Below are 21,842 nucleotides of genomic sequence, written 5' to 3'. Positions count from 1 at the left end.
CCATCCTATGGTGGAGGGTATAAAAAAAGGTAATTGAAATTGGGGATTTCCTCCAAATTGGGTATTTTTTAACATGGATGGGGACGAAACTTTTGAGTTGGGATTTAGTAGGGTATTTACATAAATTTGGGGATTTTTTCGAAATCCGTTTAGTATAATAAATGAATTTTGCAATAATGGTTTTCATGAAATTCTGTATATTTCTTTATTATTAAAAGAGATACCAAAGGGTGCAAAGGAAGCATTTGGACTAGAAACGGACACATGATTTTATCTTGGGGACCCAAGCGCTAATTTACAATTCTACTCAGTTATGTTAAGACGGTTTTCATCAATTGTGAAATCATTTCGTGAGAACTCGGACCTAAACGTTGCCGTCTCGTCACTGCTCATCATTAATGTGGACAACATATTCCATAAAAGAGAACTGATGAAGATGGCTCACCTTCATATACACCCAATTTTATTACTTGAGTATTTAGAAATAAATTTTCATCAAAAAAGGCATTGTGACCGAACTGTCATATTAATTTTTCGTACATTTGGAAGACAACCACTGGTCTCCTGGTGTTGTGTTTCGAAATATTGATCTTTTGCAGTTCGCAACAAACAAATAAATTTTATTTATTTTTTTTCAATTTTTTAATTATAAAACTATTTCAAAACAAGTATATACGGCCGTAAGTTCGGCCAGGCCGAAGCTTATGTCCCTCCACCATGGATTGCGTAGAAACTTCTTCTAAACACTGCCATCCACAATCGAATTACTTGACTTGCGGTAACGCTTGCCGATGGCAAGGTATCTTAAAACCTCCTAACACCGTCTTCTAATACGTGGAATATATTAAATTAAAAAAGACCGATTAAATACGTATATAATTCAGTTTGACAAAATTTTCTATAGAAATAAAATTTTGACAACATTTTCTATAGAAATAAAATTTTCTATAAAAATAAAATTTTTACAAAATTTTCTATACAAATGAAATTTTAACAAAATTTTCTATAGAACTAAAATTTTAACAACATTTTCTATAGAACTAAAACTTTGACAAAATTTTCTATAGAAATAAAATTTTGGTAGATTATTTTTGGTTCGAGTGGCAACCGATGGACGGATATGGACCAATTTTTGTGTGATTGGAGATCGGCTATATATACCTATAGACCGATATGGACCATTTTTGGTATGGTTGTTAGCGGCCATATACTAACACCATCATATGGGGACTATATAATTACGGACCGATATGGACCAATTCTGGCACGGTTGTTGGAGACCATATACTAACAACATGTTCCAAATTTCAACCGGATCGTATGAAATTTGCTTCTCTTAGAGGCTCCGCAAGCCAAATCTGGGGATCGGTTTATATGGGGGCTATATATAATTATGAACCGATGTGGACCAATTTTTGCATGGTTGTTAGAGACCATGTACCAACATCATGTACCAAATTTCAGCCGGATCGGATGAAATTTGTTTCTCTTTGAGGCTCCGCAAGCCAAATCTGGGGATTGGTTTATAAGGGGGCTGTATATAATTATGGACCGATGTTGACCAATTTCACAATTAGAGACCATATACCAAAACTATGTACAAAATTTCTGCCGGATCGGATGAAATTTGCTTCTCTTTGAGGCTCCGCAATACAAATCTGGGGATCGGTTTATATGGGGGCTATATATAATTATGGACCGATATGGACCAATTTTTGCATGGTTGTTAGAGACCATATACCAACACCATGTACCAAATTTCAGCAAGGTCGGATGAAATTTGCTTCTCTTTGAGGCTCTGCAAGCCAAATCGGGGGATCGGTTTATATGGGGGCTATATATAATTATGGAGCGATGTGGACCAATTTTTGCATGGTCGTTCGAGACCATATACTAACACCATGTACCAAATTTCAGCCGGATCGGATGAAATTTGCTTCTCTTAGAGCAATCGCAAGCCAAATTTGGGGATCAGTTTATATGGGGGCTATACGTAAAAGTGGACCGATATGGCCCATTTGCAATACCATCCGACCTACATCAATAACAACTACTTGTGCCAAGTTTCAAGTCGATAGCTTGTTTCGTTCGGAAGTTAGCGTGATTTCAACAGACGGACGGACGGACATGCTCAGATCGACTCAGAATTTCACCACGACCCAGAATATATATACTTTATGGGGTCTTAGAGCAATATTTCGATGTGTTACAAACGGAATAACAAAGTTAATATACCCCCATCCTATGGTGGAGGGTATAAAAAAGGTAATTGAAATTGGGGATTTCCCCCAAATTGGGGATTTTTTAACATGGATGGGGACGAAAATTTTGAGTTGGGATTTAGTAGGGTATTTACATAAATTTGGTGATTTTTTCGAAATCCGTTCAGTATAATAAATGAATTTTGCAATAATGGTTTTCATGAAATTCTGTATATTTCTTTATTATTAAAAGAGATACAAAAGGGTGCAAAGGAAGCATTTGGACTAGAAACGGACACATGATTTTATCTTGGGGACCCAAGCGCTAATTTACAATTATACTTAGCTATGTTAAGACGGTTTTCAACAATTGTGAAATCATTTCGTGAGAAGTCGGCCCTAAACGTTGCCCTCTCCTCACTGCTCATCATTGATGTGGACAACATATTCCATAAAAGAGAACTGATGAAGATGCTTCACCTTATTTAAAAATAAATTTTCATCAAAAAAGGCATGGTGACCGAACTGCCATATTAATTTTTCGAACATTTGGAAGACAACCACTGGTCTCCTGGTGTTGTGTTTCGAAATATTGATCTTTTGCAGTTCGCAAGCTGGCATGACAAATAGATTTTATTTTTTTTTAATTTTTTAATTATAAAACTATAAAACTATTTCAAAAAAACTATTCAAAAATTTATTGGGGATTATTGTGAGGAATTTTGATTTAAAGTGAGGATTTTTGGCGACGAAAGGAAAAAGAGCCAAAAAAATACTGGCAACACTGGAAGTAATCAATCAAAAATTTTAATCAAGTGTTTTTTCGATGTCTAATAAAATTGGAGATCATTTTCGTGATTGAAGCATATTTAATTAAAGATTAATTGTATCAATTAGTTCTTGATTGATAAATGCTGCCCGATTCGATGTTAACCCAAATAATAAAGGGCATTCGTTTTATAGCCGAATACGAAAGCTATTTTAGAAAACAATCACCTGAATTCACTGAGCCACCAGTGAAACAAGTTTTTGTTGTTCAATCGAAACTGGGATTGAACCCAGGACTATTTCTAAATAAGGGATCCAGGCAGCAACCAATTCCCTATACTGAAAAAACAGTGAACCCACCAGAATGAAATATTTTGGTTAATTTTGGAAAATTTAGATTATTTTTAGAAAATTTTAACTAAACAGTATAACAAGCGCTGACATTATGTCAATATCACAAAAATAAATAAATTATTTCGACAAAATTTTTTAGACATAATTAAGTTTTTTCAGTTGTTAAAGAAAATTTTATAGTTTGAAGAAAAAAATTGGGGTTCAAAATTGCAAGAATGTCTTTATTGCCATATGAAGTTCAAGATGGGTGCATTTTTAATAAAATTTACAAATTCAAAGAAATAATGAACTATGTTGTGATAAGTGCGAATTTAGTAAATCTTTATGTTTCAGTTGTGTATATTTTTTCCGTTTTTTAGTTAATTTAACTAACGTACGCAAAAAATTATTAGAGTAAAGGAAAGGGTTCATTTTTTTGAGTGTAAGGATCATGAACACGTTATTGGCCGCCATGAAAATGAGCCTCAAAGAAATGTAATGTAATCCACCCCATAACATAATTAAGGCTTATTTTCACTTTTGATTTAAAAGACGGTGTAAGAAAATGCAAATTTTTGTTATAAAAGTAAATTATATTGAACCACATAAAATTACTGTCGATACTATATACTCAAAAAAATTTACATAAACCCATAGATTTTGACCATTCCTTAAGGATTTTGGTATCGATTCCGAGCCAAAGATGCGGCTTCTTTAAAATAAAGACATTTTTTGGAGAAAATCTTAACTTCGCCTGTCCAAATCACTTTGCGTTCGCGATGGCCTACATTGGACCCCATCCATAGGAGAATGTCCGAATCCCGACCGAAGGCCAGCAAAGTAATAAACAAACAAATCTGTTGAAATACAATGGTATTCGGAATTCGGAAATTGACTGTGGAGTCGAGTCAATTTTGCTCGACTCCGGCTCCGACTCCGACTCCAGCATTTCTTATTAGCCTCGACTCCGACTCCGGAGTCGACTCCAGGTGGTGTACCTAAATCTCATTTTAACAGTATTCCAATTGTAATTTTAAGGTGCAGTGTTCCAAAAATAGACTGATATAAGTATTCTATTTTGCCATATGTGCTAAAGAACCCTAATTTTAAATTTTGATACGACTCGACGACAAATCTCAGCATTTCAGTGATGTAAATAACATTTTAATTTCAGGCCAATAAATTAAAATACGACACAAGACTATATAGAGACCATCATCATCAAAATATGGGTAGATAACAACAATCTCCAGAATATGTATTTATAAAAACAAAAATTTTCAAAAAATAATTAGGCTTCCAGAAGTTTAAGAAGTAAAATCCTGGTATTAATCTATATAGGCATTTTTCGGAGTCAAGCAAATTTTCTACGACTCCGGCTACGACTCCGACTCCAGCAAAATCTTCAGACTCCGACTCCGGCTCCGACTCCACATCCCTTGTGTACACACCCTCAAAAAATCGCTTCTGTAACATATACCCCAAACACATTTTGCTTCAAGCACATATACTTTCAGGATTGGTGCAAACAAAATATTGTTTGTATTGTTCAAACATATTATGTTTCATCTTAGGGCATACACTGGTAGAAAAAAATTTTAATGAAATTTTCTTTGTGTGGATATATTTTTAAGGCCCCAATTGGTTACTTCCATTATTTTACCTGCAGCATACTCTCTAGGCCTCTCTTTCTAGAAGCACATATGTTTATAGGCTATTTCCAAATTAATATATGTTTGTTTCTAAGCATATTATATTAACAAATATTTTATGTCCAAAACATAATATGTTCTAACATATTAACATATATGTCCCAAGCATGTTATGCTACTTTATGAACATTATATGCTTGCACTTAAAAATATTGTGTTAAAAATTTTGAGTTCCAAACATATAATTTTTACACCCAAACATATGGAAAACAGTCTTTTTCGTCCGTGGAGTTGCCACCATTGTCAAACACCAGAAAGCTAAAACAGACTCCACTTGAACACATAGCATATTTCAAAAACGGAAATTGGGGAAATTTCAAATACACACAAACTACTTTTAATGAAAAATGCCTTTAAAACAAAGTTTAGAAATATTCTCGTAGCAAAGAAATTTGTTTTAAGTTGTTATGTACATATTATTTTCAGTGTAATCTATAACGAATTGTACATTACATTTATTTTAGTTTGGAAGCAAAACTTCTATAAAAACGAACCATTAATATAAAAACAGAAAAATCTCCATTAATTTCATTACAAACATTAGCTGAGATTTATTTGTAAAATAGAATAATGGGTAATTTAATTGAATTCTAATGGATTTGTCAGGTTTTAAATCAAGCACATTTACACATATAAATTTACCATGTAATTAGGGATAGATTAAACCAACTAATGTTTAATTATAGGATGAATGCACAGGTGCTTATTTTAAATACCATAATAATATTTGTAATTGGATAATAGAGAGGTAAAAAGAAGATGATACAAAACTCAGACAATCGAGTCTTTGTTAAAAAATATAACAGCCGAGAAATTGAAGTAGACTTATTGTAATCTTTAGAAATAATCGAATTTTGATGTTGCCTAAAATTGAATAATCGATTTTTTATACAAAACTATCTAAAAAGGTCTTCTTTGAAGTACAAAATTAGATAAAATGTAATTTTTTTCGATATTATTTTTTGGCAACACAGCTGACGGAGTTGATATCCAACTTTGTTTTACCCAAAAATGCACGAACTTGATTTTATATCACTAATTATATTATATTCCAGATTTAGAGTTGGTTGAGTTTCACCACTGTTGTTCACCAGAGGCACTGCTGGTTAGATCCATTACACCCAACGGAGAATTGGTGCAAATTATCACTAACGGACCTATCAGAGGACCAGTGTTCTAGTTTGTCTAGTTTTTAAATTTTTATGCAATTTATTGATTTCTATACTCTCTTCATATTAAAATCTTATTGGATCTACTCATTTTCTGCATTACGATATATTCCATTAAAACCGGACCAGATGATTATTTACTAAGTACTTCTACGACGACTTCCGTTTCTAAACTAAAAAAAAGCATGCCCGGTTCCAAAGATTTTGTCTTTATTTTAAAAATGTTGGTATTGATTCCGAGCCAAAATTTGGGTTTTGTGTACTTGCTTCTACACACAAAAAATTATCACCGAATTTTTTTCAATTAAACACTTAATTGAATTTGTTATTTGATTCAATCAATTGTTTAATCAAATCCGAATAAAATACAATTAAAAAAATGATTGATATTTATTACGTTTCCAATTAAAATATTAATTGATTCAATCAATTTGTTAATCAATGCGGAAATAATTGTCAATTATAAACGTGATTGAAATTTTTTCCATTCCCAATTAAACATGTGATTGATTCAATCACCATTGTGATTGAAATTGAATAGTTTTGAGCGATGGAGAGAAAGAGCAAAAAGAGTACAAGAGAATGTGTATTTTTTCAACAACACATAATGGAGAGATCAGTCTGTGCACGGATGAAAAAGACTGTTTTTCATATGTTTGGCTATAAACATTATATGTTTGGAAAACAAATTTTTAAACACAATATTTTTGAGTGCAAGCATATAATGTTCATAAACTAGCATAACATGTTTGGGACATATATGTTAATATGTTAGAACATATTATGTTTGGGACATAAAATGTTTTTAAATATAATATGCTTGGATGCAAACCTATATTAATTTAGAAATAGCCTATAAACATATATGTGTTTAGTAGCTTGGAGCGCTATTTAACAGGGAGCGATATTGAATTAAGTTGGTGGTTGTTGCTTGTTATTACAAAATTAACATTTTATTTTTCCTTGGGCAATTGATCAGCTACTTCTTTGATCCTTACAAACTGTGTGGTCCGCTGTTCGAATCCCCGTCCGGCAAAAGGTAAAATTAAAATAAAAAAAAAATCATACAATTGAATAATTTCTTCTACAATGTTTGTATTACAGAAAAAGGTGCTAAGAACTAAAAAATCTCGTGGAAGTGAGAAAGATGTGGGGGAATATACAATTGGGCAGAAACAAAATTTTGAGCATTCAGGTCGAAAACCTATGTTGTTAACACCTATATTACCTGTTTATTTTCATAATTCATTATGATTGTAAATATATAAATAAATAAATAAAATTTTGAGCACAATATTGTTTGGGAGAATTTTTTTTAATCATATAATATTTTTGGGTGCAAAATGCTTCCAAACATATTATATGTTCACATAATAACATATTGTTTTTTGGAAGACAACATTATTGAATTTGGATGCAAAAATACAAAATGTTTGGAAATTGACTACCCAAACATATATTGTTTGGACCAATATGCTTTCAAACATATTACATATTGGAAGAGATCAAACATATAAATGTTTGGGCAATAGCCAAAAATGTATATGCTTGAAGCAAAATATGTTTGGGAGTATATGTTACAGAAGCGATTTTTTGTGAGCGTGTGGAAGTAACTGGTAACGAACGGTTTGGTTTTTGTTTTTCGCGTAAAGGGTTGAAATAAATAAAGTGTGCAACAACAAATGGCCACGTGGTAAAGGTTTGAAAAATATATGGCAGAACGCATTTGAAATTACCTGTGGTTGTGTTTTGTGGTATTGCAAAAATTGAAGGTAAGCAATTGTGAAATGTGAATACGTTTTCCATTGAAGCCTGTTTACATTAAACGGACTAAAATAATATATTTTTTATTCATTTCTTTTAGTGAGCAATTTTATTTCGTGAAATTAACCAATCAATTCCATTAACTCCATCATTTTATCAAATATATAAAAATATAAGAATATATATGCAATCAAAAGGTGGGCACCGTATTGTTCTTTTAAAACTGTAAATTTTTTCACTCCTAGTTTTCTTAAAACCAAGAGCGATATGGGTGTGTTGGAAAATTCACCTTGTTGGCATTAAATTGCATTTTTGGCATTAAATTCACTTTGTTGCCTTTTTCAGTTTGAACCCTAGTAGAGAGCAGTATATCTGATATATAAACTAATGAGCTGAATTATGTAATGGTAAAAAAGTTCTTTCTTTTGAATTTAAAAATATGAAAAATATCCGAAAATAATAAAAATATGTATTTTCCATTTATATTATTTTCTATTTCCAGAATTTGCAAAGTGTCATGAATATAATACCAAATATTACATTGCTTTGCTATTGTTTTTTGTCTTCGATTGGTTCAAATTTTAATAGACGATTTCAATGTGTGGAAATATTGGAAAGAAATTGTTACTAAAATTAAATTACCGAGCTCCTTAACACACCTTTTTATGCTAAAAGACTACAACTGCAAAAGAAGATTATAAAACTGCAACCTGGAATTAAGAATTAAACTTGATATTCTATGAAGGTAATGTTAATAAAATGAACTTTTAATTAAACAAAAAGTATTCAATTTACTTTCAGAAAAACTAATTTAACTCACAGGCTGCTGATTTATTGGAAATCTAGGCGCATCTACATATTAGAAGCAACATGCTGACATCGTTAATATGATAAGGAAAATAATGATTTATATAGTTTATTTTTTCACCCTTTAGTTTTTATTGATCATAATTGTATGTCAATGTTATGTTAGAACAAAACACACAAATAGCAAAAACCAAATATAGCGTAATTCAGAAAAATAAAATATTGAAGATTTTTTTATAAGAAACGCATATTTTCTTTTATTTCAAATAAAACTAAATACGATTTTGGGGCGCTATAACTATATACATTTTTTGATTGAAATTTATTGCCAATATCAATTAATAATTTAATTGGATCAACCAAATAGTTGATTGATTTTTGTCGCGAAATTAATTAAATTTTAATTGATTCAATTAAAACTGTGATTGAATTTTATGTCAAAACCCAATCACTTTTTTAATTGATTCAATCACACAATTAATTGATTCCGTGACAAAATTCAATTAAATTGAAAATCGTGTTGGTTTTCAATCAAAATGGGTGATTGATACTATCATTTTCGTGATTGAAATAAAAAAAATTTTGTGTGTAAGAGTAATTTTTTGTGTGTTAATGGGTAATTTTAATTCTTTTTGTATCAAAATAAGTTAGAAATAGGGTAAGAATTAATACAATGGTACAAATTATTTAAATTCTCTCGAAAAAAATGCTGAATCCATTGTGGAAGTTTTGAAAATATTTGATGTCAAACGTTATAGACAAGCGTTAGAAAGCATTTAAAAATCACAAAAAAATATAAAAGTGATTTATTTGGCAAAATATCACAAATTTTTTTGAATTCACATCCAAACCACTGAATTTGGATCATGCCTTAAGAAGTGATGCAAATTCAGTGCAACAGTTGTGGACATCCGTCCTATAAAAAGCTCATGTCAATTTCATCGCCAATTTTGCACTACTTCCGGATCCAAAAAGAACATTTTCACTACTTTTTCGCTACGTTTTTTTGCGGATGTTAATCAGATATGCAAATATTTTTTTCAGTGAACGAACAGAGCTTCGTTCACTGAAAAAAATATTTGCATATTCTTTTCAGTGAATATTTACAAAATAGTAAGGACAAATTTCTTTAAAATAATGAAAATTTAATTAAATAGCGTTTATAATCTTTGTTTAAACAAAATGTATTAAATTTAGGACACATATTTTAAAAATTTTCGTCCCTTCGTTAAGGTCGTATGTTTTCGAACAAAGGTAAATTTTTTCTTAAAGTAAAGAAAAAAACATTTTTGATTTAAAGAAATAAAATACGAAAAGACTTTTTGACTACTCATTATAATCTGTTTTTTTTTTTTTAATATACGGGTTTCTTCTCGCAAGATCGCCTTTCAAAGAGATTGAGTAACACTCATCGTGTTTGTTTATGTTCATAGAAAAGTGTGTGATTTCCTTTGAAATATATTTTTAGTCCCCTACAATTGCGATTCCTTTTGATGTCCTTGATAGTAAGTAGATTTATTCCTCTAATATTGTCTAATCCAATCAAATAGACATTAATGTTTGTTTGTTGTGAAATCTTTTGGGGATTCGAGTCAATCATTAATATCATCGACAATATAAACAAATCGACCATAAAGAGTGTGGTGAGAATGGGAAGGAGGTAATAGGATTTATGGTAAGACAATAACCTTGTCATTCAAGGGCACCATTGTATACAAATTCTAATCAAGAACTAATTGCATTTGTTTGTAATACATAATGTCCTAGACATACGTAATGACATTAGGCAAAAGATATGAGGAATATATTGAATTGTCCAAGTTTTTTTTTATACCCTTCACCATAAGAGAGTATTTGTTTGTAAGACATCGAAGTATTGATCTCAGCTCCTATAATGTATATACATATATTCTGGGTCGTCATATCGGACCACTATAGATTTGGCTTGCGGAGATTGAGGCAACCTTAGGCATTAGTGGGACCAGTATACATACAAAACTGCATGAACATTTGACCGTCAAAAAAATCTATTTACGTGTCTAAGATGCGCAAAAAATAAAATTGACATAGTATCATTATAAAAACAAGTAAGTAAAGTAGAAAGTCGGGCGGGGCCGACTATATCATACCCTAAACCACCATTACAGAATTAGTAATCATAAGCATTTGTGAGGTAACATATAGGTCTGGGAGATAAACCGCAGTTACATATTTAAGAAACTTAAGGGGTACATGTCTATGGGTGCTTTGTGTCAATCTGACTATAGCTCATAGTCAATGTTGCCAGGGAAAATGTTCGGTTTACCCTACAAGGACAAAAAAAGTTCCCTACTTTCCCATACATTCCCAAACAATTTTCCCTACTATATTTTTCGTTAAATTTAAAAAAAAATTTACAAAACAAAAATGGTTCTAAGTACTTTATTATCTTAAAACATGAATATGCAACGTATATAACTCAGAATATAAATTTGTATTACCACCACGGTTGCCACAGTTGGTAGAATTCTACCCAAATTAGTAACCTTTTTTGTTAAATCTCTATAAAAATAAAATTTTGGAAAAAGTTTCTATAAACAAATTTTTGTGAGAAATTTTTCTATAGAAATAAAATTTTGACAATAAATTCTACACAGAAAAAAAAGTGTCTTGTAAATTTAAGGACCATTTTAACTTCCACATAGTTCAACAAATTTACTGTAATATAGTTCATTTTTCGTAACCACAACGAAAATTAACTTAGCTAAAGGAAAACTTATAAAAATTCAGTAAATGTTTTTTAGTTCACTACCCTGCCAACATTTTTTGAATTTGGGGGCGCTTCTGAGAATCCCCTGTACGTCGAAAACAATCATATACGATATCAAAAACTCGTCGGAAAAGCGCCGTCACTATTGAGAAGTTGTACCACGCCAAGTTACTACAAAAAGGTTTCGCATGAGTGCAATTATTAGGTGCCTTTATAGATCAATTTAGAACGACGCCAATAAGAGACCCTCCAAACAATCAGAAAAAGCACATTTTAAGATAGTGGTAAAAGAATCATTATGGTCGAGTAAAACACGTTTGTTTAGATATTTATTAATTTGATTAATCATTTACAAATTCTTAAAAATATAACATTTATACCACTATCACATCACATTTAACATAATTTTTTGCATTAATGATGATGTAGAGTTACAAGTAGCGAGTTACATGTTGCAGCGTCTATCAGCCAGTGTTTTTATTCGATGGAGGCAGCGTGTCTGTAAAATATTTGAAAAACAATCACTTTATTCCATTTGGAAAATCAAAAATTGTTCACCAATATACCTTTCACAATTTTAAGCGTAAAATCTATGTTTTCAGAACTTTATTTTCGTTTTTATTTAAATAAAATATAACAAGCTGGTTGCGCTTGGCGTTTCACAAAAAATAAAATGGCTTTTGTAAAAGTAGTGATGGCAAAATACATGTATGAAGTACATTTTGTACTTTATGATATGCTGCCCCCCATCACAGTAGGATGGTTGTAGTGACATTTACGAGTCTGTGGTAGCGATGAAGATGAAATGGAACTTTGAAATGCTGGCAGGGTAACTACGAAATGGGAAGGATTTTTCCTTAAATAAATTTCCAACACAGTAGTTAATGCATCGTTGATTCTGTTATAAAAATACATGGGCAATATAAAAATCTTACTACGAAATGTGGACAATTTACTAAGAAAAAATTTTGTATGGAAAAAAATTTTTGTAGTAAAAATTAACTTTACGACATTACCGATTCGTATGATGGCTTCCTACAGATTATTTCCCTTTTTATTATAAGTTGGAGTGTTTTTCCTCACATTGAAAATTTTAGATAAAGTAGAATAAAACGTAGTTAATATAATCCTTGACGGGTGTATATCATTTTTTATAGATTCTTCATAAATTTGGTATATATTTTACTTTAACTTATAGATAGAATTCCAACTAATCAATAAACGTGCTACTGGAAAATGAAGTGAGAAAAGAGTAATGAAATCATTGCATCATGTGAGGGATTTTTTGGGACATTTTGTGTATATCTCGTATGATTGTTTGTGTTTGTTATTGCGTCATTTATGCTGTTGTTGGTTGTTTTGATTCTAGAGACAATGGAATGTTCCTTGTGTGTTGTTGGTATCTTTTGTGGTGAGAGTTGTTTTCTTGGAATAGCGAGATCAGAAAGGGATCGTGTGTGTGTGTGGAGTTGTTTTTCCTTTATGACTATTTGTGTCTTTCAGTTTTATTGCTGTATTCAGTTCTATTGATGCATTTATAAAGTGCACACGTGGTTTTAATTTTGAAAAATTGTACGTGCGGTATTGGTGGTTATTAATGAAAATACATTTATTTCGAAACATTTTAGAAACTGAGAAGTGAATGATGTGATGTTAGAGAAATCAAAAACGCTTTTTATTGATAAAGAAGCAGATTAAGGAACTGTATATTTCTGTTAATAGTTTAAAATTAGTGCGGATTTTTAATTGATTTACATAAAAAATATACAACATGAGTGGTAATAGGATGATCTATATTTATTTTACATCTGGATCACAGATTGGAGATGCAACCATTTATTTTGAATCAATATTTTTTATGTTACAGCAATTCCTACAGATGAGTACTAAGTTCGAGTTTAGCCGCTAAAATTAAAAATAAATCACTAACCCCCATTTTCATGAAGCCCCGTTAATGCTACGTTAGCTAACGAACTTTTAAACCGTAATATCTACATATCTGTCATCTTGCGTATATATACCATATGCCAGTTAGAAACTTAAGGCCGGTACTATGTTCATTCTTGCGAAAATTTTTTATGGAAACCATTATTTCGCACATAGAAAGCGGCGTTTTTTTTAGGTAGCTTGGAGCGCTATTTTACAGGGAGCGATATTGGATTAAGTTGGTGGTTGTTGCTTGTTTTTACAAAATAACATTTTATTTTTCCTTGGGCAATTGATCTGCTATTCCTTTGATCCTTTGTATAGTTTCGGAACAAAAATATGGTCCGTGTTTGATTTATAAACCCGCACAAATAGTTTTTAATAAATAAATTATTTCTTAATTCACATTGCAAATAGCGCCGTGCTATAAACGTCAGTTTTTCAACACGAAAAAACAAAGTATCACAAATGGAAAAAATTTCGCAAATTTTTCGCATTTTTTGGTTTTGTATGGAGTTTCAACGCGAAAACCGAACAGAGTACCGGCCTTTAACTGCTGAAAATTTTTCAGTTAAAGTTAACCGGAGAAAAGATATTTCCATATTTCTTTCTGTTAACTGGCAGTTAAAGCCTAACTGAGCTACATGAAAATGGCCGTAAGAAAAGTATAAAATTATACGTCTTCGATACAAATTTAAATATAACTTGATGGAGAATAGCCCAAACCAAGTTTATTATAAAGATTATTTTTTATAGTGGATTATTAAAGAAAACTTATCATGAAAATTGCGATTTTAGCCGCTAAACTCGAACTTAATATCCACCTTAAATACTAAATGCTATACTGACAAGTGGAAATTATGTCTAATTTTATAATATTTTTTATTTCAAATATATTCTGAGAATAATTTCAAAAACCTCCCATTAGTCCATGGATATGATTCCAATAATATACCTACTGGATGGATTTTTCAATGTGGTAAGTTATTCTATAAACGGTATTTTGTCCGTTTTTAATAAAACCAAAATTTCAATTTATTAAAAATAATTATTTTCACTTGCAGGTAGTCAGGCCTTGTAATGGCAATTTTTTTGGAATATTCTTACTGTTTAATGCTAAGCTGACATCCTTACTGGCTCTAGGAAATACTCTTGAAAACCGTAAGTTAAAAATCAATATGTACGATAGAATTTGATAATATTTTTCTTATATTTTGTATAACTTTGCAATTTCAGATGCTTATAAGACAAATCCGCCCAACAAAAGTTAGCCAAAGTCGATGAAATTGGACAACAACTCAATGAATATAGCAACTTATGCCACATATATCTTTCATATGGATAGAAAACATGGAAATTTAAATTAATTAGTTTAGTCCTAATAACATAAAATATTACTCTTTTGAAGAAGCAATTACTAACTACCGACAAGTAACTGCATCCAACGTACGAATAAAAATATTTCCTTTATATATAATAATAAAATCCTTTATATATTATATCATAGTTTTTTGTAATATTATAATAATTTTTTGAAATAAAATACTGGTGGTTATAGAAAATTTACTTATTTTGTACGAACAATTTCTTAGTTGTATACAGGCTTGTTGTACCTTTAATTCCTCAATTTCTCTACTTTTTTGAAAATTATACTGACAAACAGTTTATTTCAAACCAATTTCTTAATACAGGTTTCCCAAAAAATTGTTAATTTTTCCGGATAGCAGGAATATTTTGAATGAGTGTAAGTGCATTCTTCCCACAGCGCAGTAATAATGAACTAAAATACGATGCAATACATGAACTAATATATAAGAAAATCATGAACTTATCTAGACGAAAAAAATCTTTGGCGCCAAATCATGGTCATTCTTACTATGGGTTAGTTCATTTTTCATAAAAAATAGTAAACTTTTTTTTCGGTGTATAGAAATAAAATTTTGAGAAAAAATTCCACAGAAATAAAATTTTGAGAAAAAATTCCACAGAAATAAAATTTTGAGAAAATATTTTATAGAAATACAATTTTGACAAAATGTTCTATAGAAATAAAATGTTGACAACATTTTCTACAGGAATAAAGTTTACCACATATTATTAAAGATCAAGCCTTGCCGGCTTCTAATTTCCTCCTCTAGAGCCACCAAAATGTAAAAATTATTACAAATTATGTTGAGTGAAAATGTCCTACATTGTGGCCCTACGTCCCTACAAGACGCTAAATATTAGAAAAACCCTACATATAGGGAATTTCCCCTACTTCTAGCAACACTGGCTGTGTTGATATTGCACCTACGGAGTTAGTATGTCACTAATATTGAGCACATTATTAAAAAAGAGAAAATCGTTAAATTAGTGTGGGTAATAAATCAAAATTTGTAAAAATCGAGCAATATTCTTATGTAAAAGCTACAAGTACGTATAAATACGATCGGCTAGTACATCAAAATTTGAAATTTGAGTAACATTGGTTAATAAATAAGAGTATTATGGCCAAATTTGGGAAAATAGAGCGATGCATATATATGGAAGCTATATCTAAATCTGAACCAAATTGCATAATATTTTGCGGGTTTGATTAATACCACAAAAGGTGCAAGATTTGAGTAAGATCAGTTAAGAAATGAGGCTTGTATGGTCAAACATAAGGTTATTAGGGGCGAATTTTTCAAAATCGAGTGATACATATATGGGAGCTATATCTACATCTGAACCGATTTCGATGAAATTTTGCACATATAGTTAGTACTGAGGACTGAATCTAGCAAACTTTTAGTAAGATCGGTTAATGAATAAGGGTTCTATGGCCAAATTTGGGAAAATCGGGTTATACATATATATGGGAGCTATATCTAAATCTGAACCGATTTCGATGATTTTTGCACATATAGTAAGTGCTATAGAAGACTGCATTTAGCCAAATTTTGGTCAGATCGGTTGATAAATAAGGGTTTTGTGGCCAAATTTCGGGGGATACATATATATGGGAGCTATATCTAAATCTGAACCGATTTGGATGAAATTTTGCAGACTTGAAGGGCGATGGAAAAGATTACCTTTTGCCAAATTTGGTGACGATGCGTTTGCAAAAACGCGCAACGTTACCCCATTTGTCGAAATCGGGCGATACATATATATGGGAGCTATATCTAAATTTGATCCGATTTCTTCCAAATTCAATAGCGTTCGTCCTTGTGCTCAAAAAACTCCCTGTACCAAATTTCATCAAAATCGGTTAATAATTGCGACCGGAATCCTGTGAACAACAAATACATGGACAGACGGACGGACGGACACCAAGCGCTTGATCGACTCAGGAGGTGATTGTGAGTCGATCGGTATATATTTTATGGGGTCTAAAATCAATATTTCTGGTAAGCACATTCTTTGGCCGATCAAACTTATTATACCCAAACCACTATGTGGTTTAGGGTATAAAAATTCATAAAATCGGCAGATAATAGTGACTTAGCACAAGTAGTTGTTATTGATATAGTTCACACAAAACAAAAACAAATCTGATTCAGTCGCGAAATAAAATGATCCAATTAACCCTTTCACTACCGAAATAAACCTTATGTTAAAAGCTTTAATTTTTCTTCGGTTTTTACTTGTACTAACAGCATGTAGAACAAAAATTGTCATTTTGAGAACCTACTTCAAATACTTTAAGAGCTATATGAGCTTGTTCTGAAAACTTGATTCTTGAATTGCGACCGAATGGCCTTACGAAAATGAGCGCTATTTGACCTACAATATATTTCAAAGTGTGAGAAAAAATACAAAAAAAACGAAAGAGTATCAGCTATAGTTTTTATATAAATGTCCATTTCCTAGAAACATACACTAGAAAAATTGTCTCAAATTTTCTTATTTTTTCATTTATTGTTAAAGAAGTTTATAAAAATGTATTTTTGTGCTAGCCAATATAAAAAATATTTATAGCTTATTTAGATTAAAGCCTCTACTTTATAATAACATCGAGAAATAAATCGAAACTAAGTGGGAAAATAGAATTTGGTGTCTTTTTCGAATGTCCTTCTAAGTGGACATCGGTAGTGAAAGGGTTAATGTTTTAATTGAAATGTCTTCAATCACAGAAATGATAGTACCAATTAAAAAATTAGTTGAAAGTGTAATAAAAAATTAATTGATCAAATAAAAAAATTAATTGATACTATTAATTTTTAGTGATTGAATTTTGTTTCAATTAAAAATTTCATTGATTCAATAAATTTTTGTATGGAAACAAAAATCAATCACAAAAATTAATAATATCAATTAATTTTTTAATTGGATCAATTAATTTTTTATTTGATACTATCATTTCTGTGATTGAAGACATGTCAATTAAAAATTAATTAGATCAATTAATTTCGTGATTGATAACAAAAAATATTTTTTTGTGTGTATTTTTAAGTAACCCCCTACGACGAAGAGTTTTCAAAGAAACAATTATATTTGATTCATAGTGGTGGGAATTCATTATTCGGCCCGGCCGAACTGAAGGCCGTATATACCTCTTTCATCTAACGAAGACTCCATATAGACTAACATAAAATTTTGAAGACAATGTTTAAGAAGGTTTAACACACATTACCATCCGTAACCGTCCAAACTTCTGTCCAAATACTAACTGTCCAAATACTTCGATTGTGGAGGACAGTCGTGAGTAGAACTTTGTAGATGCAATCCATGGTGGAGGATACATAAGATTCGGACTGGGCGAACTTTTGGCAGTATTATCTAAAATTATTATCTAAAAAATTTCACTTAAAAATTATGAGTTAAAAATCTTAAAAAGGGGGAACTTTGCCCCCCCTAGAAAATTTATTAGATACACTAATGGAAGCTGGCGGCGCACGGCGAATGAGTGTCATTGTATGACATTAAAAAAATGTAAAATGTAGATGGATTGTCAACGACAAATATACCGGATTGGTATACGTGAAGAGATGAAACTGTTTCTGCTTTATCCTCTCATTAAGAAAGTTTAAGGTTTTGAAGCTTTATCTCAATACTTGAAGATTGTCAACTTTGCCAATATGTCGAATGATTGGAATCACAATCACTAGTGCTCTAAACAATTTCGATTGCGTTTTGATTATTCCAATAAATAAATAAATAAATAAATAAATAAATTATTAAATAAATAAATAAATAAACAAACAAATAAATAAAAATTGCGGATTTAATAATGCAATAAAATGGATAAGGGGCCATTCACACCCAGAAAAAAGTGCCTTCGAAACTAAAGGAAAAAATGTTTATCAATTTAGTTTAGCCATTTTATTTCCATTAAGTTAAATTTTTGTGTGAAATAATAAAATTTACTTGTTTCAGTAAAAAAATCCTAAACTGAAAACAGTTAGGAATAGTTCATTAACTAGATTAAGGCATGGAATTTTACTAATACTGTTTTCTTCGCTGGGTATACGAATTTACTACTGAAAAAGAAAATTTTATTCACAGATAATCGATACGTTTGCGCGTGGGTTGTTTTTTGGTTGAAATCGCGTTGTTGTTAAAATATAATATAGTAAAATAATATTATAAATAACAAATAAAATATATAAAATATTTGTTATTTTAAATTAGTGATAAAATGTTTCTTTTTTTTTTCAAAATTATTGAACATAAATAACAAACAATAAGTCTATCAATGTTCGTGAAAACACCAACAGAATAATAACCCCTTCATTCGTCTTCATTTTGGAATCTTCAATTATCAGGTAACATTCGTACAGTGACGCTTTTGTGAAAAAATTGGTTTATGATTTTTTATATTTGTAGGTATTGAAATTGTAAAAGGAGGACAAAATCGTTACGCAGTATCTTATTAACCCTTTCACTACCGATGTCCACTTGGAAGGATATTTGAAAAAAGATATCAAATTCTATTTTCCCACTTAGTTTCGATTTATTTCTCGATGCTATTTTAAACTAGAGGCTTTAATCTAACTAAGCTATAAATATTTTCCATATTGTTGAGCATAAAAATACATTTTTATAATCTTCTTTAACAATAAACGAAAAATATGAAAATTTGAGATAATTTGTCTGTATGTCTTTAGTAAATTGACATTTATACAAAAACTATAGCTGATAATTTCTCGGGTTCTTTTTTGTATTTTTTCTCACACTTTAAAAAATATTATAGACCAAATAGCGCTTCTTTTCGTAAGGCGATTTGGTCACAATTCAAGAATCAAATTTTCAGAACAAGCTCATATAGCTCTTGAAGTAATTGAGGTAGGATCTTAACATGACAATTTTTGTTTTACATGCTGTTAGTACTAGTAAAAACAAGCGAAAAATTAAAGTTTTTATCCTTAGGTTTATTTCGGTAGTGAAAGGATTAAAAGTGAAAGGAACAAGAAGAAGAAAACCATTACGTTTTACAGTTGGTAATATTACATGGAAATTGGAAATACTGTTGACTCTTAATAAATATATTTAATATATTAATAAAACATGTCTTTTTTTTTGAAGAAAAAAACTGCCTATATAAATAAATAAAACTGTATTTAAAAACGAAGGTAAGTAGTTCTAATTTTGAAGTAAAAGGTTCACCACAAATATGTAAGATTTGTCCAAATGAATGAAAAAAGTTCAATAAAATCATTCCATATATGAATTCAATTCAGTTAATTTTTTTCATTCTGTAGTATAGTGGTACATAAATATAGTAAATGTTAGCTAATATATAGAATGCATTCTACCTAATTTCTACGAAAATCACATCGTTCAAACAAATAAAAATGTCTTTGGCGCTATACGAAGTTCAACTTCCTTCACAATGAGTTAATTTTAACTTAAAGAAGTGGTCACTTTTTCTGGGTGCATGTCTTCAAAAATCGGTAAGTAAGAAGGTAACCTCGGCAAAATTTTAAAGAATAGAAAACGAAAAATAATATTAAAAATTAAATCGAGGGCGACGTTCCCTGTTTCGGTATAGCTCCCATATAGCCCGATCTTTTTGGGCGTCTAGACATCCCAATTTTTTTATCAAATCAAGTGAGACACTTTCCTTAAATATCACAGAAGAAATTTAAAAAGCTCCAAAGGGTGACTCTAGGAACGATTCGTACCCCTAAATTGATTCTTAGAACCTCATACCTATTCAAAATAAAAAAAAAATCTGATTAACTCTCGGTCAATGAATATAATTTTCTCTCTTTGTTTCTCATACTAATGTATATAAAATTCTTATAACTCATTGTCCCCGATAGAAAATTATGCCATATATTGTCACATACATAATGAATAAAAAGAAGAGAATAAATATAGAAATTACAGAGGATAATTTGTCAGACCATTACTCACATTAACTAAATCATGCGAAGGCGTTTTTGCCACCAAGTTATTTGACGGAAACAAACGAGGTACACCACCATTGACCATGCCACCGCCACCACCAACACCGTCATTTTTAGCCGCCAGACTATCATTACCACCAATTGCCCCATTGCTTGAGGTGTATTTCATTGGAAGCGGAAATAATGAATTTGCTGGTTGTTGGCCATTTGAATTAACACCTCCACTGCCTCGCATGGCCACCGCATTATTGTTGTTGTATGGCAAGGCTTGCTCTGCTGTAAATCCATCGATATACATTTCTTGATTATCGTCCATAATGTGTGAGGGTAAGTGTGGTTGTTGAGCTAATGAGGAGATTGCAGGAAGAGTGGCCTGATTTGATAATGAACCATCATCGTTGAGTAGACGTGAATCTAGACCAAGTAACTCATTACGTCGACTTTGCAGATGTTCTATCCAAGCCTCGCATGTTGCCAATCTTGGACCAGGACATGTCCCCTCTAGCTTACCAATGGCTTCATCTAATCGCACAAACTCGCGTATCACTTCGGAATGATTCTAAAAAGGAAAATGCATACAATCGCACAAACACAAACACACACACGTCCACAAATACTCAGAATTAATCAAATTTCATCAGAAGTTATAATCGCATGTCCGTTTCTAATTAAATTGACAAGTTTTTCTATCCTATTCGTTTTTTTAGGATAAGCCAACTACGCAGTTCCTTTGAATATGCTAAGCTAGGTACGAAATGTACCAATTAATTTGGAATGAAATTTACATGACTTTAATTACCGTGTGCGATAGGGGCCACCGTGAGGGTGGCAGATTTAATCCGTTTAGTCCAGCGGCAGCAGGTTCATCTAAAACACTATTCGTATCCATGGACGAGTTACAGCCCATAATTTAGATCATGATCCCCTTTATCAGGAATTTTTATAGAGTGGTTTCATTCGTTGATTTTTTGTTTTTTTTGCGTTTTTTTATCAAAACATTGACCTCCTTCTTCTAGAATCAAGGAAAACCGTTTGCAATGAAGTCACGCGACCACTTACTATTTTATCCGTACGTTTGTTTCAAATCGACGTTT

At 31.1% G+C, this 21,842-nt stretch overlaps 1 protein-coding gene and 1 long non-coding RNA gene across 2 annotated transcripts in view; both read right to left on the bottom strand.

The window, feature by feature from the left end:
* Positions 1-21,842, bottom strand: part of synr (BH3-only protein sayonara) — a 25,316-nt gene extending 3,474 nt beyond the window's left edge. Inside the window, exons 1-2 of the mRNA XM_075296014.1 lie at positions 21,548-21,842; positions 20,756-21,307 (exon numbers count right to left, since the gene is read on the bottom strand). Of these exons, the coding sequence (XP_075152129.1) occupies positions 20,756-21,307; positions 21,548-21,655 (660 nt within the window). The 5' untranslated portion in view covers positions 21,656-21,842. The remainder of the gene's footprint in view (positions 1-20,755; positions 21,308-21,547) is intronic.
* On the bottom strand, positions 11,800-12,277 carry LOC142226124 (uncharacterized). The gene is made up of 2 exons (XR_012719606.1): positions 12,070-12,277; positions 11,800-12,002 (listed from the first exon to the last, which is right to left on the bottom strand). It is a non-coding gene; the product is annotated as an uncharacterized LOC142226124 (long non-coding RNA).

The sequence above is a fragment of the Haematobia irritans genome, chromosome 2 (genome assembly GCF_050003625.1).
Source record: "Haematobia irritans isolate KBUSLIRL chromosome 2, ASM5000362v1, whole genome shotgun sequence".
Lineage (NCBI taxonomy): Eukaryota > Metazoa > Arthropoda > Insecta > Diptera > Muscidae > Haematobia > Haematobia irritans.
This window is presented reverse-complemented; position numbering and strand designations above follow the sequence as displayed.